The sequence below is a fragment of the Hylobates moloch genome, unplaced genomic scaffold (assembly GCF_009828535.3).
Source record: "Hylobates moloch isolate HMO894 unplaced genomic scaffold, HMol_V3 SCAFFOLD_7, whole genome shotgun sequence".
Taxonomy (NCBI): Eukaryota; Metazoa; Chordata; class Mammalia; order Primates; family Hylobatidae; genus Hylobates; species Hylobates moloch.
In genome coordinates, this window is record NW_026652282.1 from 36,119,828 (window position 1) to 36,141,295 (window position 21,468).

The 21,468-nt window shown below is 45.1% G+C and overlaps 1 protein-coding gene across 1 annotated transcript; it reads right to left on the minus strand.

Annotated features, from left to right (window-relative positions):
* Window positions 1-593: 593 nt before the first annotated feature.
* Window positions 594-20,736, minus strand: CUNHXorf38 (chromosome unknown CXorf38 homolog). Its single transcript, XM_032756743.2, has 7 exons — window positions 20,483-20,736; window positions 20,185-20,319; window positions 12,500-12,619; window positions 10,501-10,650; window positions 10,027-10,206; window positions 4,288-4,447; window positions 594-3,840 (listed from the first exon to the last, which is right to left on the minus strand). Exons 1-6 carry the CDS (start codon window positions 20,696-20,698, stop codon window positions 4,289-4,291), a joined length of 960 nt encoding a protein of 319 aa, XP_032612634.1. The 5' UTR covers window positions 20,699-20,736; the 3' UTR covers window positions 594-3,840; window position 4,288.
* Window positions 20,737-21,468: the final 732 nt, after the last annotated feature.

Sequence of the window (21,468 nt, forward strand, 5' to 3'; positions counted from 1 at the left end):
CCAAGTAAGTAATTCATACTTTAATAAAAATGAACTTTTTAAATCATTAGGGTAACAATCATTTCATAATCTTCCCAAACTCTCAAACGTAATCCTTTCTAACCTTGGCAATTTAAACTGTCTACAGATCTCCACAACTTTATAAAACCAGTAACATTTTCTGAATTGGCAGAGCTAGTTTTCCAGTTTTTGTCACCAACACACTTTAGTCATTTCCCAGAATCAGGTGTTTTACTCTGAGTTGAATATGTAATGTCTTCCTCCTTAGGTACTCTGAGCTCCCTGGTGAAGAACAGCCTAAATCCAAAGAACTGCTTTATCTTTTCAACTACAATGCTAATACCGTTTTTTTTCCCTCTAATTCTTTCAAAACTATGAGCCACATATTGTGTCCCAGGGAGAGGCTGAGAACAAATCATATTGCTGGATGAAGACAAGGCGCTTCAAAATGAAACAGACAGCCCTATGTAGAAAGTGATCCACTTGCTGGTCTTCCCACGACCCTGACAATTTGCAGGTGACCCTGGAGGTGGAGCTACAAAATGGAGGAATGGAGGCTACAACATAGCCCAGGAAATGCGACACAGCCAGCCTGCAGTTTGAATTTATATTTTATTATTTTGAAATACAAAAATTTAAAAACATTTCAAAATACACCAGTACATGTCGGTTGTAAAAATTTCACCCAGGAGGATATAAAATAGAAAAGCCAAATATTCCTTCTAACTCTCCCCTCTACCTCAATTCCCTTCAGAGGTAACACAGCAAAAAAAACTGGGGAAAAGCAAACAACTTTCCAGACCTCTACTATTCTAAAACACAAAGAGCATTACAGCTTGCTATGCATTTTTTTTTTTTTTTTTTTTGGTTGTTTTTTAAGAGACGGAGTCTCCCTCTGTCACCCAGGCTGGAATGCAGTGGTGTGATCTCAGCTCACTGCAACCTCCACCTCCCCAGTTCAAGCGATTCTCCTGCCTCAGCCTGCCGAGTAGCTGGGATTACAGGCATGTGCCACCACGCCTGGCTAATTTTTGTAGTTTTAGTAGAGACAGGGTTTCGCCACAATGGCCAGGTTGGTCTCAAACTCTTGACCTCAGGTGATCTGCCCTACTCAGCCTCCCAAAGTGCTGGGATTACAGGCGTGAGTCACCGCGCCCAGCTGCTATGCATTGTTTAACCTTTTGCTTTTCTAGTTAATATGTCTTAGAGATCAGTGCATGACCACAGTGCAGCATTGCTTCATTCTTTCCAACAGTTGCGTAAGATCCTGTAGTATGGATGTGCTACACTTGAACAGTGCTGCTGTACACATCCTGTTGTGCACACCCTTGTGCCCAGGTGCACAGTTCTGTTAAATAGAAAGATATGAACAGGTTGATGTCTCTATATATGATGCTACATTGCCTTAAAGCCCTCTCTAGGGCTTTAAAAAGTTTTTGGAACCGTATCTTTATCAGAGCGGACAAATCCAGTAAGATGACAACTCGTATACCATCATCCATACCTTATACATCCTTGTATTTATATCTACTTCAGTGGCTGGCACACGGTGGACCCTTGATAAAAGCTTTTTGGATAGGTAGGCAGAAACTAACTAGACACAGGTATAAAATGGAAGCGTTCATAACCCAAAGTTCCTAAAATTAGAAGTCAGATCTTAAATTGGTTAGTGAATCAAGATTCCATTTGATCCCACTGATCCCAAGTTTTGTACCTCACATCTAGGAGCTTGGAAATATTTCACTAAGTTTCTTTGCTTGGAAGAGTTGTGAGATGAATAAAATTTCTTTCTTTACTGTTGAAGTTTTCTCAAGGAATTTCATGAAACGAAGGGAGAAAGAAAATGTAAGACTAAAGACCAAATATTACCTGGACAGATTAAAGGAGGAAGTTACAGGCACATTTGCATTCATCTGGGCTTTACAGAGTGATATTAAGTGCATTTGAATGTAAAAATATACACCAAATAAACCCCTGCCCTCCACCCATTCTACAGATGACATCCTTGGTGGGCGGCTGGATAGGCACACATCTTCACTGGGCTTGGAATGCAGCCTTTCCTGCTGGCAGCGAGGAACATGGCAATTCTGTTCCTGAAGGTGCACAGGCAACTTGACCCAGTTAAGTACCACTGGCCTTGGAAACAAGTAGATGCGGGGAAAGGTGAAAGTGAGGCCGACTCCACGTACCACTGCCTACGATGGGGCAGTCATTGCACAGTTTGGGAAACCAGCAGGAGGAAGTCAGGAGTGGATGACTTTAGGGGTAAAAGGTATAGAAGCAGCATGAACGAATGTGTGAATTTGTTGAAAGAAAATGATGTCTTTGAATTTCCACAAGAATGTTGCAATTTCAGTTTTAAATTTTGTAACGAAGGACCAGGCTTAGTTAATAGTATAACTAACATTTAGGCCTGTGAATACTCCCAAGCTATGAGGGGACCCTTCAGTCAAATATTCACTGAGCATGTGAGGGCTAGGCCCCGGGAGCTTACTTTTCAAAAGTGTACCATAAACCAGCTGCCAAGTGAGAAGCTCCCCTGCTCCTGCCTGACATCCCCACTTGTAATGCTGGCCTGGGTCCTGCCTGTCCACTGGTCACTCGAGTCATCATTCTCCAGCTCCCCACAGACCAGCCTGGACCCACCTCCTTGCCCTACTGCCTTAGGCTACTCCAACCTAGTAGTAACAGTTTTTAGGGGTTTTTTTTTGAGACAGCGTCTTGTCCTGTTACCCAAGCTAGAGTGCAGTGACATGATCATAGCTCACCACACCCTTGACCACCTGGGCTCAAGGGATCCTCCCATCTCAGCCACCTGAGTAGCTGAGACTAAAGGTGTGTGCCACCATGCCCAGGTAATTTTTAAATTTTTTGTAGAGATGGGGTCTCGCCATCTTGCCCAAGTTGGTCTCAAACTCCTGGGCTCAAGTGATCCGCCCACAGCGCTGTGATTACAGGCGTGAACCGCTGCACCCAGAGGCAGTAACATTTCTGTACTAATTGGAAATGACTAGAAAATCACCTTTCAGGCAATGTTTCTTCTTGCTTTCCTCTAAAAAGGAAATATTTCTTTCCTATCCCAACATTTATATCCCAGCCCAGCCTTGGACATCCTGGGTGAACAGGAATAGGACTTGCCTGCCAGTGGGTGGAGCACTCCAGGTGAGCCTCTGGCACAGGCCTGGCCAAACACAGCCTTTACTAAGTTAAGCAGCTACAGTTTAGGACCAGAAAAGAAATTCACCTTTTAAATAGCAAAAAATCCCTGGATGGTAGGAAGTTTTATTGTTGTTTTTTGTTTTTTTTGGGAGACAGAATCTCGCTCTATTGCCCAGGCTGGAGTACAGTGGCATGGTCTCAGCTCACTGCAACCTCTGCCTCCCAGGTTCAAGCGATTCTCCTGCCTCAGCCTCCCGAGTAGCTGGGATTACAGGCACATGCCACCACGCCCGGCTAATTTTTTATTTTTATTTTTTAGTAGAGACGGGGTTTCGCCATGTTGGCCAGGCTGGTCTCGAACTCCTGACCTCAGGTGATCCACCCACCTCGGCCTCCCAAAGTGCTGGGGATTACAGGTGTGAGCCATCACGCCTGGCCTGGTAGCAAGTTTTGGCATAGAGTATCTAATATTTTTGATTGCAATAGATTATACAACCCCAAGTTTATAAATATTAAAATAGTTCCAAAGAGTTAGAGGAAAGTCCAGGACAAAACAACAAAAATTCCTTTTTGTTTGGGTACAATACTCTGGTAACTTTTTCCTTTTGCACAGAAAAGGATGTCTGAGATGGAAGCCATGCTGACTTTCACAGAACATGCCTGATTTTGTTGACGGGCAACCTAAAAGGAAAGAGAATGTTTTATTTATTTTTTTATTTGAGGGGGGAAAAAGTAAAATGCTGAAGACAGTTACTCATTTTAAGAAGTTCGCCTTATGGAAACTAGTCAATTGCTATTAATGCCATGGTAAGAGCTAGGCATCAATGGTGTCATTTTAAGGCAGAAATGCTTTTTGATTACGTTATAAAGCTGATTCATTTAATTCTAGACCAATGACTTCAGGTATATTTGGCTAAACAGGGAGTTGATGCTGAATTACTTCACAGACGTTAAGAATCATTAAGTAAAGAACACGAACCTCAGTGTCCTTTCTTTGAAACAATAAAGACAAAGGAAAACTTCAGATTAGACTGTTGTGTGTTCATGATGGCCTCACATGAGAGAACAGACATGAAAGAGATGAGGCGATTCTGTCCTTCTTTAACACCATCATCTGCCTGAACTCACCTCAGGCCTTCCTGTCAGGTGTTTGTCTCCCAGGTTCCTGTGAATCCAGTTTTTGATGTAGACAGAGGCTGTTTAGTTTCTGCATATCTTCTGTAAGGCCATTTCTAAGATCCTCATTGTTTCTCAGAAATTCCTTCACTACTTCTAGTCGATTTGAGAGCTGCAAGAGGAAACCATGCAATGTACAGCTTAGACGATTTTACAGCAGATGTGTAATTCAAATGAAAAACCTACTAGCTTCCAGACTGGCTCCTACTCGTGCCCAAGAGACAGAAATCTTGGCTACAGGCATCTGTCCACAGACAGGTTAAAGTTTGAAAAACAAAACAAATACTTTAAAACAAAGCATCCTCCACTCAAAAAATTAAAAAGTGACCCAGAATAACTGGTTCTGGGGGTACACAAGGGAGTATTTGCTTGTCTCCTTCCATTTTTTTGCTTTAAAACTTCCTGCCTTTACATGAAAGGGCTTCATTTTATACATACACATCCATGTATGTGTACAAATAAATAAAATGCCCTTTTCTTTTGAATTCTGTACCTGAATTATTATATATATGGATATATACATATGCTCATATATACGTGTGTGTATATACATATACGTGTGTGTGTGTGTGTGTATATATATATATATATATATATACGTGTGTATGTGTGTGTGTGTATATTTTTTGTTTTTTTGAGACAGTGTCTTGCTCTGTCGCCCAGGCTGGAGTGCAATGGCGTGACCATGTTGGCCAGGCTGGTCTCAAACCCCTGACCTCAGGTGATTCGCCCGCCTCAGCCTCCCAAAGTGCTGGGATTACAGGTGTGAGCCACCATGCCCAGCAATGAATGCTTTTAAATGGGGAACCCTCAACTGCAAGTTAAGTCAGGGTTATATAAATCTAATGAAGAAAAATAACGGAGCACCCTGCCCTAAGAGAGCAGTAGTTCTTAAACTACAGAGTGTATATCACTGATTCCTGTGCAGTAGGTCTGGGGTGGAACCCCAGCAAATACTCACATTATTGTGAAGTAAGCAAATGAAAGAGCCAGATGCCAGATCATGGCTGCTGGGGATGGGAGGGAGGTGGACGGCTGTGGCCAGGACGCACAGGGAGCGGGGAGGGACATGGAGGAGCTGCAGATGACCAGAGGGTTTCAGATTGGTCAGTAAGTAGACCGGAAATGTGCCCTTCAGGAGCTGGTTAATACATAGCTGGTAACTAGCCTAGAGCTCCTGCAAGATGCTTGGGCTTTAAATAATAAATCTGGAAACCACAGACATGTGAAATGAAGATCACACGGATGACACTGTTCACAGCATGCGTTAGGAACTGTGGGCACTGCATCATTAGCTCTCAGTGACCGTGCCCAGTGCCCTAGACACACCTCAGGGTCTTCCTGAGGCTCTAATCAGATGTCCGTGATGGCACCGGCAGGGCCTGGGCACCACACGCATGCTCCCAGATGGACTTTTGCCCTCAGTGGGGTGCCCCTCCACTTGAGCGGAGACTTTCTCACATGATAACCCGGGAACGGCGGTCCTTGTGCTGCTACCTCCTGACCCCCCCTGCAGACTCTCAGGACTGATGTGCTCTGTTCCACTTAAGTTTCTTTTCTTTTGCTCAAGGTTTCAGTTCTCTTTTCCATCCCAAATTGCCTTTCTTTCCCATTATCTTCAACAGGAGTGTCCCATAGCTGACATTTCTTGGAATTTGTTTTCTCCTTTGTGAAATGCAACAAATGCATTTACTCTTGAAATGTGCTTAAGAGGTGTTCTGGCTGGAGTGATTATTTTAGCTTGGGGTTGGGAGGACGAATCAAAAGGAGGCTTTAAAAAAAAGTATTAAGTACAGGGAAGGCTTTGCATGTTTATATGTAAAGGGGGAAGAGAAAGCAGAGATGGAAAAACTGAAAGTACTAGAAAAATTTGGAACGTAGAAAATTCAGACTTGGACATTGAAGCCCAGCTTTGTCACTTAACTAGCTGTGTGACTTTGGCCAAGACATTTGACCTCTCTGAGCTTACTTCTAGGTATACAAATTAAGGATGATGATAACACCACCACCCAGGATTCTTGTGAGGATCAGAAATAAGCTACTAAAAGCACTTAGCAGCATCTCTGGTCCATTCCCTCTTTCCTAACTACATTTATTTAATAAATGTCCAATTTGCTGACAGTCTACTACGTGCTGGTCTACTGTTGGAGGTAAAAGACGCTCGGCAACTTCACTCTTCCAGTCACCTAAGCCAAAACTCTTGGCCTTGCTTTGATCTCTTTCTTTCTCTCACATGCCACATCTGCCCACCTTCACATCACCCCTACACTTCTACCCTCAGCCTGGCTACCACCATCTTTTACCTGGTCCACTGCAGTAGCCTCCTACCAGTCTACCTGCTTCTATCTTGGCCCCCTCCCCTCCAGTACCCCGGGGTACCCTCACCACTGCAGCCAGTGGCTCCTTTTGTCATCCCAGTGGCTCACAAGGCCCAGTAGGACCTGCTTCCTTTCCCTTCACTTCTCTGACCTCTTCACCCACTATTCTTTCAAATCCTCTTCCCCTAGATACACGCATGGCTAATCCTCACCTCCTTCAAGGTACTGCTAAGTCTCACCTTCCCAAAGAGGCCACCCTAACTACCCTACTGCAACCTGACATTCGTCCCCACTCTGCCAATCCTGATCACCCTCCCTCTGCTCTACACTGGATTTCTCCTTCTACTGCCCCACATTATTACCTTATTATGTTTACTGTTTAGTATCTGTCTCCCACTCTGGAGATATTTGTCTGTTTCATTCACTGATGCATACCAAGCTTCTAGAACTGTGCCTGGCACACAGTAGGTACTCAATAAAAATTTCTAGAATATAAGGAATGACGAGCCATCTTCTATCCTTTCCCCAATGGCCTTGAGTACACACTGTCATAGTCCCTTATCCCTAAGCTTCCCCGCAGGTCTCTGTGAAGGTGGCTCCCTCACCAGGATTTAAGAAATCAGTCATGATTTTAAAGTCTGTGAAAATTATTTTCAAGTTTTTTAGCCACTAGCTGTGCTCAATGTTCTTTAGTTTGATTTTTTTTAACTCCCAGATCCTAACAGAGCAATGAGGGCTGGCAGGACTATGTGAAGGGCACTTAGGTGGCAGCCGAATTCTGGGGCAGATGAGCCCATGGCCGACACAAACTCCACATGTGTTACAAGGGGGCCGAGCAGCTGCTACTCCCATTTGGCTCCGAAGCAGGAAAAAAGCTCACAATCACAGCAATACATGCACAGTGTATTTTAATGTGAGCCCACTTTTTCTAATGTTCTATACCTTTAAGGTTTACCAAACGAACAGAAAATCGTGGAGATGGTGAGCTCTCTGTGGCACTCCATGATGTGTTTGCAGGAGCTGTCACACTGAATTACCACCATCAATCATTTTTCTCAACTTAGCTTTCTAACCCTACCCCTACTTTTTTTGGTTGGTTGAAGAGATGGGGTCTCCCTACATTGCCCAGGCTGGTCCCAAACTCCTGGCTCAAGTGATCCTTTCACCTTGGTCTCTGAAAGTGCTGGGATTACAGGCAAGAGTCACCGCACCTCGCCTTTACCCCTACTGTTTTAACAAAAACAAGAAACAGGTCTTGATAACATTTATAACAAAAGCCCTGGGGTCATAATACAATCACTGTATTTCCTGATCCCGGGATGCACATTTTTTCCTATTGTAACGTCTCAAATGAGAATGCATCTTCCCATTGATAGTGTCTTGTAATAAATTGGCAGCATTATTTTTTCTTTCTTAGAAGTAACTGAAATAATGGTATGTTTTACAATTGACAGCATTTTAGATTCATTGAAATCTGGTCTTAACAAATCCTCTGACTTTGGCAACTAACCCTAAAGTAGATGGATAATCATATAGGGTACTGAAGTTTCAGAAGACGTCAAATTTCATATATGTAGAAACCTGACCTCCAACTTTTTTGAGATTAACATGCCAATCAATCCTCACATTTTGATCAACTGAAATATTATGAGAAATGCCATGGTCTGCTGAAGAGAAAGCATGAAAAATGAGAATTTATCAACTCCACCTAGAGACTCCACCCAGAAGACAAGCCAACTAATCCCTATTTCCTTTCTGTAAAACAGAGATAATGGGGGTTCAAAACGTACAGCTGCCAGCTCCTCAGTATGTAAGATCTGCAGCACAGCAGGTGGGAAGCCACAGGATCAGAAGGGGGAGACCTGTGGGCCAGCCTTCAGCCCCAGTGCAAGCTCCTTGGTGCCTTTGCCTCACATGCAAAGCAGGGGATATAAGATGACTGCCAGGTTCCCTTCCAGCTCTCAACTGACACAAAATTCTGGCTCTAGCTTCTGAAAACAGCAGCAGAAAGAAAACTGGGGCTCTAATGGCATTATAAAATAAAGACAGAGGAACTCAAACACATGGATTTAGAAAAGAGAAGATAAACATTCTAATACATCATTTTAAATACCTATGGTGTACCATGGTGGGCACACCCATGGTACCAGGGGTACCAAGTCCTTGTGCTAAAGGGGCTCACCACACTGAATAAAGCACCTGGATCAAAGCTGGAATGGTTAATACAGGTATAGTTATCTGCAAGGAGCACAGCTCCGTGAATTTGCATTTAATAAACTCTCCCTATGTTTAATGAGGTAACCAGAAAAACTACTTTCCTTGGACAAGGAGGAATGGAGAGGTGAAATGATTTTTCCAATATCTCCTGGTGATCTAGAAGTCTAATACGGCCGGTGCTGGAATATTTCTGAACCTTACTGGAATATAATTCTAGTACTGTTAATTTCTTTTATACCTTGCATGTAACAAAGGAGATTTGTTCCTCCTGTACTTGGGAGTTTAGACCATCATTAGCCTGCAGGTCCTAAACTAGAAACACTGATGATCCCTTAAACACTCCCCTCCCTACCTTCTCCACCCTTTTCCAGCCCCATGCCATGCTCCAAGTAATCTCTCTAGCCAAGATCCATCAGTTCTGCTCAGGTGCTGCCTCCAGAATCCAGTTCCTCCACAGCCCCTAGTTTCTGTTCTCTCACCTTCACACGACTGCAAGAGCCTTCTGGGTAATTGCTAGCCACTCATCCAACCTCCAACTACCACAAGAGTTAACTTCCTAAAAGCTGCATCTGATCCTATCACCCTTTCTTGACTGCTTTTTGGGAATGAAGCCCAAACCCCGTGGCATGGCCTAGAAAACCTTTTGGCATGTGGCTCCAGCCCACTTTACCATCCACAAACCTGGCCATAGCTCGTGTGCTCACCTGTTCTTGCCCAGGCTCAGACTACCCTTTCCTGCTTTTGCAAGTACTGTGCCCTGTGCCAAGAAGAATCTTTTTCTCTTGCCAATTTGTCAGACTCTTACTTGATTCTGTGAGCCACAGCTCAACAGCATCTTCTTGGCAAAATCTTTTTTGGCAATCCACCTGACCAGCAGAGAACGTCTGGAGCATTTTTTTCAGAATTCTATTGTAGCCTTTATCACATTTTTCCACTTTGTGGCACAGATTAGGCATTCAAATGTTTGCTGATGTGAAAGTGAAAACATTTGTTAAGAGATAATATTAATCTGTGCCAAAAGCATATTCACACTTCTGGAAATTATTTGACTTATAAATCAAAAACACAATTAATTATTTGTTAAGATGAGCTACCCTTCCTCCCCAGAATCTCTGTGTTGTTTACTCACACAGAGCCTATAACACTTTTCTTTTACCTCTTCAGGCAACACCTCTTGTTCTTCTGCTTGAAGATATATCTCTTGAAGTTTCTCCTTTAGTAACTGCATTTCTATTTCATTGACTTGGCTCTCACTCAGGTAAGTTCCCATTTCACATTCACACCCATCTCGCTGATCTTCCTCGGGGATGTGAACAGCCCAGTCAGACGTCAACAGCTGAGGGATTGCCACACAAATATATGAACTGATTTCATGAAAAGGGCATTCCACTGAATTACTCAAATAATTTATAATTAAACATAATGAACTGGATCCATATTAATAGTGCACTGTGACCACAGAAAAGCTTCTCAGCCCAGCATGATTGCAGATTTCATATCAGCATTCTTTCCCCTGCTTACATTCTAACATTTAGGTTAAATCTAATAAACTTCAAATTCTAAATGTGTGGCTGCTGTTGTTTTCTCTCTCTTAATTCTGTATGCCAGAACTATTAAACATGATTTTTACCTGTTCTATTCTGGAGTATACTGCCACAATCTCTGGGATGTTCTTGAATTCATTCAGAAAATTTTGGATCTTCATCTGAAAATCTCGAAGCCACGTAGAAGATACTTTCATCTCTGAAGAGTGCATGATCTCATTACGACATTTAATTACCTGCAGAAAGACAAAAAGATAAAAGGCTTCAAAATCAAACAACGGGGTAAACTGAGATCTTTCACCCCAAAGAAAAAATCATAGAGAGGCTTTGTTAATTACAAAATCAACAAGAGCAGTCTTCAGATGAGAAGGGCTGGAACTTTCTTGGGATCATGGGCATAATCGGGCATGTACCTGTATCAGAGTGGAGGACACTTCAGCCCTCCAGCCCTGCAAGTCAGATCCATATTTAGTTTCATCCTGTCTAGAGGGTAGACACCAAGAAGTGAAGTTCTCCTTTTGCCTTCAAGGGTCAGGCAGGTAGCCTGAGGGAAGCTGGCCATGTGTAATGGTAAGGAGTCATCTCCCTACTAAAAGACTGGTTCGGGGCAAACCGGAGAGCAGAGGCCCTATCTGAAGGGGCAGCCTCTACTTAACACATGGCTTGTTGCCATGGGAGTTATATGAGCCCTGTGCTCCCAGATATTCTGATTTTTCATGAGAAACTGGAAATTTAATTTTTATGACAACTAATTTGAAATTTTAAAAAATCATGCAGGACAAATAAGACATGACAATAAGCCAGATTATGGCCACAGGATTCTAGGAATAAAAAGATGGCTCCTGGGTAACAGTTCAGCCTTTTCTCCCGCCTTGAGTCTCTGGAGCAGATTTTCAATCAATCCAGAAATTCCTAACATAACCTGTAGGTACCTGTCGGTGCCGTTGAGGCTTGAGGGGATGTTCAATCCCCAGCCACATGAATAATACATTAGTCAGGGTAAGAAATACAAATAAGCCTACAACTATCCTTAGGCCTTGAAGTTTTGTGGCCAGCTGGGTATTACACATTCCCCCAAAATCCCTTAACTTAAAATAACCTGCCAAAGAGCAAGCGCATCGGCTTTTGGTATACCCAAAGGATGAAGCAGACAATACAAAAGTCTTTTAAATACTGTTGGAGCACCAGGAAGCTGGGTCCAGGGAGTTTCCTGATGTGGAAACCATGATGAAAAGAAAATAAACTTTGGCCTCTAACTTTAGAAAAATGGTCGTCTAATCATGTATTAATATATAATTCATATAGAGTCTTCCACAGTTTGGTTAAAAGATATCAAAGGGGTCAACTACTATGATAGTTCTTTGTTTCTGCCGATATCATAAAGGAGTCTCAATCCTGGTAGTTGCTGGTATGCAGACAAAACATACGTGCATTTTCTCTACCTATTATAACTAATCCAGGTATAGCTATATACTCTTTCCAATGACCCTCAGGGTAATAAATGTATGGGTTGTTCTCTGGGGAACTAGAGAAAAATCTAAATTTCCCAGAAGAAATCTAACAAGCACAGTGATCTATTCTGACACTGTTATCCATCAGTGTTCATATTTTCTTCAGTTCCATATCATTTGGTCTTGCAGCTGCTTAGCCAATGAGATTCAGAAGGGTAGGATTCAAATGCTGGCATACAACAGGCAGAATGATACAATGTTCTGTATTTTTTTTTAATAAGGAAAATTACTTTGGTTCTGTTTATGGCAGAACAGGGAAGAGACTTTTAGGTTCATCTACTTCAGTGGCAAACGGCACAATGAGTTGTTAGGAAACTAATTCAGGAGAACTACTCTTGATTGCATTTGCACTGGAGTTCTTGGACATCACAGAAGACATGATATGAGCCACACTAGCTTGCTTAGCGATGCCAACTTCGAACCCAAGTCTAACTTTCTTTGTACACCGTTCCAGGGAGCTACTACGTGCTATACCTGCATGGTTGGCTTAGCATCACAGGTGTATCGCATGACTGGCTCTCACAGCACAGACCCAGCTGACTCCGGGTATGCTTTTGAATCTGACAGCTCTTACCTCTGTGACTTTCTTTCGATCAACCACGAAGTGATCGCAGGAGTTGATGAGACTTAAAAGAGCAACCGCATCACATTCCTCAGGTCCTCGTTTGTCTGCTAGTCCTCGGGGCATGAAGGCCTATAGCAAGGGAGGGAGGAGGGGGACCTGAGCCTCTTCCAACTCTAGGAGATGGAAAGGCAATGGTTACTTGTCTATTTTCCAAATGATGACTGAAGTTCTCTTATGCACTGAGGTTTCAACTTAGAGCCTCATGAGCCCAAAATGCAAGTAGGGAAACAGTGTCACAGCTAAACCTTGGCCAAGGGCAATAACTGAAGGGCTGTACTATCCCTGCTATTAGATACATATGATATAACAGGTTTTCCATTCTGTCTTAATGGCATATAAACAGAAAGCATAAGTAGAAGGCATCTTTTTTCTTTTCCTTACTGAAATTTCAGTGGTTGAGTTGTTAAATAAAAATATTTAAAAATAAAATAAAAGTGGACACTTTCTAAACGACTCGAGGAAGTTCGGTATGGAAGTATTACATTAAGAGTCTGGGCTTTGGAGTGCAAACTGGGTTCAAATGCCAGCTCTGCCATTTGCCAGCTGTGACTTTGGTCAAGTTACCCTCAGATTCCTTATCAGTAAATGGGGGACAACTGTCCTTATCTACTTCAAAGGATATTGTGAGAATGAAATAAAAGAATTCAGGTATAGCACTAGCACAGTGCTGGGCACGTGCTAGTAACCAGGACATCAATGCTGGCAATTATTATGTAGATGGTGCAAGGCGAGTAGGACCCACATAGGAGTTACGGATGGAATCTGGGGATGGGAGATACTAGATATACCAGAAGAGCCTCAAGCTAGCAGGATCTTGCCTTTAGTAGGAATTTTATGGCACGGACCCCCAAAATAGTGTTATGGGAAAGCTTGGGCGTATTTCTTTCCTGAAATATTTCTCAACTTATATCAGGACGCAACAACTTTACTAGGCTAAGAATCACAAGGGTACACTCCTGCCAAGGGACTAGAACAAAAAGCTACTCGCAATAAGAACTCCAAATAGGCTGGGTACAGTGGCTCATTCCTGTAATCCCAGCACTTCGGGAGGCAAAAGCAGAAGGATCGCTTGAGCCCAGGAGTTTAAGGCCAGCCTGGGCAACAAAGCAAGACTCCCATCTCTATTTAAAAAAAAAATTAGCCATGCATGGTGGTGTGTGCTATAGTCCCAGGTACTCAAGAGGCTGAGGCAGGAGGACTGCTTGAGCCCAGGAGTTCAAGGTTGCAGTAAGCTCTGATTATACCACTGCACTCCAGCCTGGATAAGAGATCAAGACCCTGTTTCAAAATAAAAACAAAAACAAAAAACAACAAAAAAAACTCTTTTATTTAAGAGACCTGTTCCACTGAAAACACATCTCAATAGGCAAGCAACTACAATGCCTCCTACAGGGCTGCTCATGAAAGCATTCTGAAAAGGCTGGGGTAAGTGCTCACATATGCCAAGGAGAGTCAGGGCTACACTCCTGATGGTGATGAAATCATACACCTGAGCCCCACATAATTCAGAATTTTGTAAACCCTGGCTGGCCCCTATCAACAGGTACAATAGCCAGTACCATCACTATCTTTCTGTGCCTTAACAGCCACAGACATGCCGACGCTCTGAAAGAAGTCTATTTTGGGCCGAGCGCACACCTATAATCCCAGCACTTTGGGAGGCCAAGGCGGGCAGATCACCTGAGGTCAGGAGTTCAAGATCAGCCTGGCCAACACGGTGAAACCCCATCTCTACTAAAAATACAAAAACCAGCCAGGCATGGTGGCACGCGCCTGTAATCCCAGCTACTTGGGAAGCTAAGGCAGGAGAATCGCTTGAACCCAGGAGGCAGAGGTTGCAGTGAGCCAAGATTGCTCCACTACTCTCCAGCCTGGGCAACAGACTGAGACACTGTCTCAAAAAAAAAAAAAAAAAAAAGTCTATTATGGATGCTACAAAGGTTAACAAAGAAGCTAACTAACTTATCACAGGCAAACTAATGCCATGAAACTGAAGAAAAGAAGCTCTGAAAAATACAAAAAAAATTAGTCAGGCGTAGTCGCACACGCCTGTAGTACCAGCTACTTCGGAGGCTGAAATGGGAAGATCACTTGAGCCCAGGAGGTGGAGGTTGCAGTGAATCAAGATTGTGTAACTGCACTCAAGCCTGGGCGACAGTGCAAGACCCTGTCTCAAAAAGGAAAAAAAAAGAAACTGCTGAATTCAGCTGTTGCTGGGAAGAAAATGCAAAGTTACTGGGGTCTTAGTCACCTCCAAATCAGGTGTAGTAGTTTTTCTTTTCCATTATAAGGTAGGTCCTGTCTGGCATTTCCTCACCAATATAAGCCAATCTCTTCCATGTTAAAGTTTTTGTTTTGTTTTGTTTTGTTTTTGGGAGACAGGGTCTTGCTCTGTTGCCCAGACTGGAATACAGTGGCATAATCACAGCTCACTGCAGCCTCAAACTCCCAGGCTGAAATGATCCTCCCAACTCAGCCTCCCAAGTACCTAGGAGGATTACAGGCACGCACCACCATGTTTAGCTAATTTTTTGCAGACACGGGGTTTCGCCATGTTGCCCAGGTTGGTCTTAAACTCCTGGAGTCAAGTGATCCGCCTGCTTCGGCCTCCCAAAGTGCTGGGATTACAGGCGTGAGCCACCACGCCTGTCCTTGCTAACATTTTATTTTAGTAATTATTCCCTTTCTTCAGAACTGGAAGCCAACAGGGAGGCTCTGCTGCATCCTTACAGTGAAAGCAGTGTCTTAAAATTGTATTGCATACCACTGTGTTCCACATGCCAAACGCACAGCAGTGAGAACCATGTTATTGCCTCTCTCTATCCTCCACCGTCTCATCGCTGAGTAGGAGATGGGGCTGGAAAATAAACAGAGGCCCAATCGTGCAGGGCCTTATTGGCTCTGGAAAGGTGTGGGGTTTATTCTAAGGCCATCGGGAAGCCATCCAAGGGTTTTAGGCAAGGGTTATAGAACGATCTAATTCCCATTTGAAGACTGCACATGCTGCTGTGTGAAGGACCGACCACAGATGCTCAGAGCAGCAGAGGCCTGGTAGGAGAGGGTGAGAGTTGTGATGTGGAGATGGAAAAGAGGATTCCAAAAGTATTTTGCAGGTACAAACAAGGAGAGAGGGGGTACTGAGAGGGAAAGAGATGAAACAAGAGTGATTCTAGAAAGTTGGTAATGGGGAATGGGCATAGGGTTGGGGGCAAAGACAAACTGTTCTACTTTAGAACTAAATAAAATGTGCTCCATAGGCGATGGAGTGGAGGGGGCAAGTAAGCAGTTGGATGTGTGCATCTAGAACTCAGAAGAGAGGGCAGGGCTAGAGCCACCAATTTGGGAGCCAGTTAGCATTTAACTCCACAGGCCTGGACAATGTCATCAGAGAAGAAGGGAACAGAAGAGGCCCGGCCCTGAGTCCCAAGGAAGGCCAAAAGACATTCAGAAGGAGGCTGAGCAGGAAGAGCCAGGGAGATGGGAGGAAAGCCAAGAGGGTTTCAAGAGCAGCCAGTAATGCCAAATGGCTCTGGGAGGTAAGAGAGACGAGGTCACAGATGCAGTGGAGTGGCAGGGGCAGAAGCCGAGGCGGAGTTGGTTGAAGAGGAAGTGGGAGCAGAGGAGAAGAGAACAGGCATGAAACCTCTTTTTTGAGATGCTCTGCTGGATATGTGCATGGGAGGCAGATAGAGAAATGGGGAGATAGCAGGAGAGAATGGATCAAGGGACATTTTTCTTTTTCTCTTTTTTTTTCTGAGACAGGGTCTTACTCTGTTGCCCAGGCTGGAGTACAGTGGTGCCACCACAGTTCACTGCAGCCTTGACCTCCTGGGCTCAAGCAATCCACCCATCTCAACCTCCCAAGTAGCTGGGATTACAGGCACACACCACCATAGCTGGCTAATTTTTTTTGTATTTTTGGTAGAGACGGGGTTTCACCATGCTGGCCAGGGTGGTCTTGAACTCCTGACCTCAAGTGATCCACTCGCCTTGGCCTCCCAAAGTGCTGGGATTACAGGCATGAGCCACCGCGCCCAGCCACACCTGGCTAATTTTTGTATTTTTTTGTGGAGACAGTTACGGGGTTTCGCCATGTTGCCCAGGCTGGTCTCGAACTCCTGAGCTCAAGCAATCTTCTCACCTCTGCCTCCCAAAGTGCTGTGATAACAGGCATGAGCCACCACATCCAGCCTCTTAAAATCTTATTTTCCAATTATTTATTCAAGTGTTTTTAAAAAAACAGCTTTCTTGAGATATAATTCACCCATCTACACATTATAATTCCGTGGTTTCCAGCATATTTAAAGAGGTGTGCAATCATCACTACGGTCGATTTTAGAACATTTTCATTGCCTCAAAAAGAAACCCCATACCCATTAGCTATCATCCCTCATTCCCCAAAGCCCCGGCAACCACTAATCTACTTCTGCTTCTGTAGATTTGCCTATTCTGGACATTTCTTTTCTTTTCTTTTTTTGAGATGGAGTTTCCCTCTTGTTGCCCAGGCTGGAGTGCAATAGCACAATCTCGGCTCACCGCAACCTCCACTTCCCAGGTTCAAGCGATTCTCCTGCCTCAGCCTCCCGAGTAGCTGGGATTACAGGCATGCGCCACCACGCCTAATTTTTTGTATTTTTAGTAGAGGTGGGGTTTCTCCTTGTTGGTCAGGCTGGTCTTGAACTCCTGACCTCACGTGATCCGCCTGCCTTGGCCTCCCAAAGTGCTGGGATTACAGGCATGAGCCACCGTGCCCAGCCTGGACATTTCTTATAAATGGAGTCTAAATGGAATTTATATAAAATGGACATTTCATATAAATATAATATGTGACTAGCTTCTTTCACTCAGCATACTGTTTTCAAGATTTATCCACATTGTAACTTGTAACAGTACTTAATTCCTTTGTTACATTGTTACAGCAAAACAATATTCCATTGTACAGAGATACCGCATTTTAAAAATTCCATTCATCAGCTGATGGGTATTTGGGTTGTTTCTACCTTTTGGCTATAGTGAATGGAGCTGCTATGAACATCTGTGTACATTTTTTTGTATGGATGTATGTTTTCATTTCTCTTGGGAATATACCTAGGAGGGGAATTGCTGGGTCATGTGGTAACTGTTTAATTCTTTCTTTTAAAAAAATTTAAATAAACCATGGCTATAGTAAAGCCTTTTCTATGGAGATGGGAATGAGCTGCAAGAGAGAAAGAGTGGACAACTGAAGCCTCAAAGGTCTTGAGCAAGAGAAAAGGGATAAGATCCAACACACGAGTGGAGGTATGAGGCAATAATAGAGACACCCTTCCTCCTCTGTAGCAGAAGAAAATAGATGGTGCACATGGAGATTAGTTGGTGTTGGCAAAAAGAAGAGGAAGTATAGTCGGCCCTCCATATCCACGGGTTCCACATTCATAGAATCACCAACTGTGGATGAAAAATTCTCAGAAAAATAATACAACAGTAAAAAGTAATAGAAATTTTTTAAAAATATAGCATAACAACTATTTACATAGCACTTACATTCTATCAGGTATTATAAGTAATCTAGAGATGATTTAAAGCATATAGGAGAACGTATGTAAGTAACATGCAAATACCACATACATCATTTTATATGAGGGACTTGAGCATCTGTGGATTTTGGTATCCTTGGGGGTCCTGGAAGCAACACCCCATGGATAAGGAGAGACAACTATATATGTCCAGGGGCCTCCATCAATTCCGTGAAGCACGAGCAAGGGCGGAGGAATGGGAGCAGGGATTTGCCAGGGAAAAGTAGTAGTCTCCAGAAACAGAAGCCTAGAGAGAGATGTGGCCAGACCACTGGGGCTCATGATCAAGAATGAAAGTGAAACCAGTCAGTTCCCTTGTGAGATTCTTTCCCACTAATCAGAAGCAGAAAATGTTGTCATCAGGACTGGAGTTGGGCCAGACAAGTTTAGAGAAAGGAGAAAAAAAAAAGGTGAGATAACAGCAAGGGACCGATTATAATGATGGGCCATGGAATCTGGGCTAGCTGAGGTGACAAAGGCAGGCAGGAGGGCAGAGGGTGCTGGGTATTCAGGAAGCAGTGGAAGCCTCAAAGGGGTGGAAGTAGTATGGGGCACAGGGTTGGGGGCAGGGGTGTGTGAATAAGTGTGCCAAAGGCCAGCAGGATGTTAGACACTGAGATTTTCTGTGCCAAAGTCCAGGGTGTGGGCATGCAAGCCGGAGGCTGAGGGGGAGTGGAGCAGAGGATGCTAGAATCAGGAGCCCAGAAACTGAGAGGATGGGGTTGGACTAGAAGGTCTGTAGGTGACAGCAACCAAGAGGAGCAAAGAGTGGTATAAGGAGGTAGTACAGGCTACAAGAGGATTCCAATGGTGTGAAAGCAGCAACGGACACCAAACAGATGAGGGACAGGCATTGTAAAGGGCAGAGTTTTCTTTCTTTCTGTTTTTTTTTTTCTCTTTTCTAGGTAAAAGTAGAAGTCAGCAACTCTATGGCTGCAGTGGAAAAAAATGGGGAAGAAGGTGTAGGTGTGGTGGGTTTACCGGCTCGTGATAGCCAAAAGTCTGGGGACCCCTGATACAGTTCAATTTTTTAAGACAGGGTCTTGCTCTGTCACCCAGGCTGGAATGCAGTGGTGTGATCACGGCTCATTGCAGCCTCGATTTCCCGGGCTCCAGTGATCCTCTCACCTCAGCCTCCTGAGTAGCTAGGACTACAGGCACGCACCACCACACCCAGCTAATTTTTGTATTTTTTGTAGAAACGGGGTTTTGTCACGTTATCCAGGGTGGTCTTGAACTCCTGAGCTCAAGCCCTCCTCCCACCTTGGCCTCCCAAAGTGCTGGGATTACAGGCGTGAGCCACCACGCCCGGCCCCAATTCCTTTCATTTTTGAGATTGGGGAGCACAAGCTGGCCCAGTGTAACCCCACAGCAGCTGAGCCAGGACCCAGATCACCTGCTTCTCAGGCACTGCTCCTTTCCAGTGCCCACCCTGTGCCTGCTGATAACTACTGGCATGTAGACTGACTGCTAAAGTCAATTTGTGTTAGGAAGCCACTTCTGGCTGTCCCTCTCCGTCCCTTACTGGGCAAAAAAATTTCCTACTCAATCCACTTAGTGACATTGCCAAGATCTGAAGACAGATCCGGCTGCCTTCCCCATTCCCAGCTCCCCAAAGTGCCTTTAACTGGGTACTTAAGGTGCTATTTTAGCCCTAACTTCCCTTGGCTTACTCTGTCATCCTTATGGCATCCTATAGCCAAAAAAGAGCTGATGAGCTGTTCAGCGAGCCTTACCCTCAAACAGGCCACACAAGAGCCTCCCTCCCTCCCTCCCTGCCTGTGCTCATGATGCTCGCTCTACATCTTGCCCCAGCATCTCTTGTAGAAATCTTTCCTATAACTTTCCAAGCAGGGGTAACAAACTCAAATGCCCTCAGGAAGCAGACGGGTAGAAGAAAGCTTCTACTTCACTAAGCTGGGTTGGGTCCCCCATACCACCCCTGAACCGCCTAGACCCTTGATCAATCTCTCTCTCTGCATCTGTTTATGAGGCCCCGGCGTCCACAAGACCAGATAGCCACCCCGAGTGCTGGGTGACCCGCCGCCTCCTCCTTCCGTCCCCGCCTCAGGCGCTTACCTTGGCCACCTCCCAGGCGTCCACGGGCCAGCGGCCCGGCCGGCAGTTTCCCCAGTGCACATCTCCATTTCTGTTGACGTGATGTCTCAAAATCTCCCGTTTCCATTCAGCGCACACCTGACATTGAGGCTGAAACTACAGGGGGCGGCGGTGAGGAGGGACCCAGGAGGGAGGGACGCCGCGGTTGGCCCCGCCTCGCGGAGGGAACAGGACACTTGCGCTCTGGGTCTGGGACAGGAACGTGGATGAGGAGGGGTGGGGTGGGGGCGGTGGTCAAGGCCCCGAGCCAGGTGCTCACCTGGCGGGCGCGCGGGCTGCACCGTGAGCCGCCACGGCAGACGGCGCGGGGCCCCAGGCCGGGGGCTGCGGCGAGTAGGCCGCGGTGGAAGGAGAGCACCTCGCGGCCGACGAAACCCTGCAAGCAGCTACGCAGCAGTAACAGGCAGTGGCCCGCCTTCACCCAGTTCTTGTACTCGGCGCAGTTGAGGCGCGCCGCTAGCTCCGACAGCATCATGTCTCCCCCTTGGACCCAGGTTGCGGGGCGTGGCGGACGGCAGTGCGCAGGCGCGGAGCCTGGGAGTTACCCGAGGCAGTGGCGCCTGCGCCGGCGGCAGCGACGCCTGCGCCAGCGCGGCGCGGAGCCACCGATCCCGGGGCGGGGCGTCTTGACTTCCGGGGCATGTCGGCTCCACCCCACTTGGGTGACGTGTGACGTATAAGAACTTTGGTGTTTGGGGAAGCAGTCACTATTTGAAACCCTTAGGCCCTCTTCGTCCCCCAAACGGAGACCCTGTCAGCATCCGATTCGACTTCCTCTCCTAATGTAGGGCACTTCTGTTTTAACTTTTTTTTTTATTGTACAGATGTACAAGGTGCTCAGGGCACATTGCTTGAATCGTGTATGTTCTTTGCATTATACAATTCTAGAGTTACTGGTTCCTAAGCCCACAGACCAGCTGTAGCAAATTGAGGTATTAGTGAAACGTGACCGCTGGCTGCCTGCGGTGTGCCAAGCTGACCCAAAACTCAAAATCCCCCGCCACTGGACCACCTAGAAGGGGGCGTTTGCCTGTTTAGGGCAACACATCACTTGGATTCTAGAAGGCTGCACACCTGAGCCAGATAAGGGCATCCTGAAGCACCTAGCAAAGGTTAGACGATAATTATCTAGTATTCTTGGTTATATGATAATTAGTGCTCCTTGCACATGGAAGTCTGATTTAAGTTCCGAATAAGTGCCACAAAGGTCAGAAGGCACTGGGATTGTCAACTCCAAGTGACAAG

Excerpts from the sequence above, each read along its gene's own strand:
- CUNHXorf38 (XM_032756743.2), bottom strand. The coding sequence starts at position 20,698 with ATGATGCTGTCGGAGCTAGCGGCGCGCCTCAACTGCGCCGAGTACAAG. Across the intron at positions 20,320-20,482 it reads GCAGCCCGCGCGCCCGCCAG|TTTCAGCCTCAATGTCAGGT; the intron begins GTGAGCACCTGG and ends CGCCCCCTGTAG. Across the intron at positions 10,207-10,500 it reads TATACTCCAGAATAGAACAG|CTGTTGACGTCTGACTGGGC; the intron begins GTAAAAATCATG and ends GCAATCCCTCAG.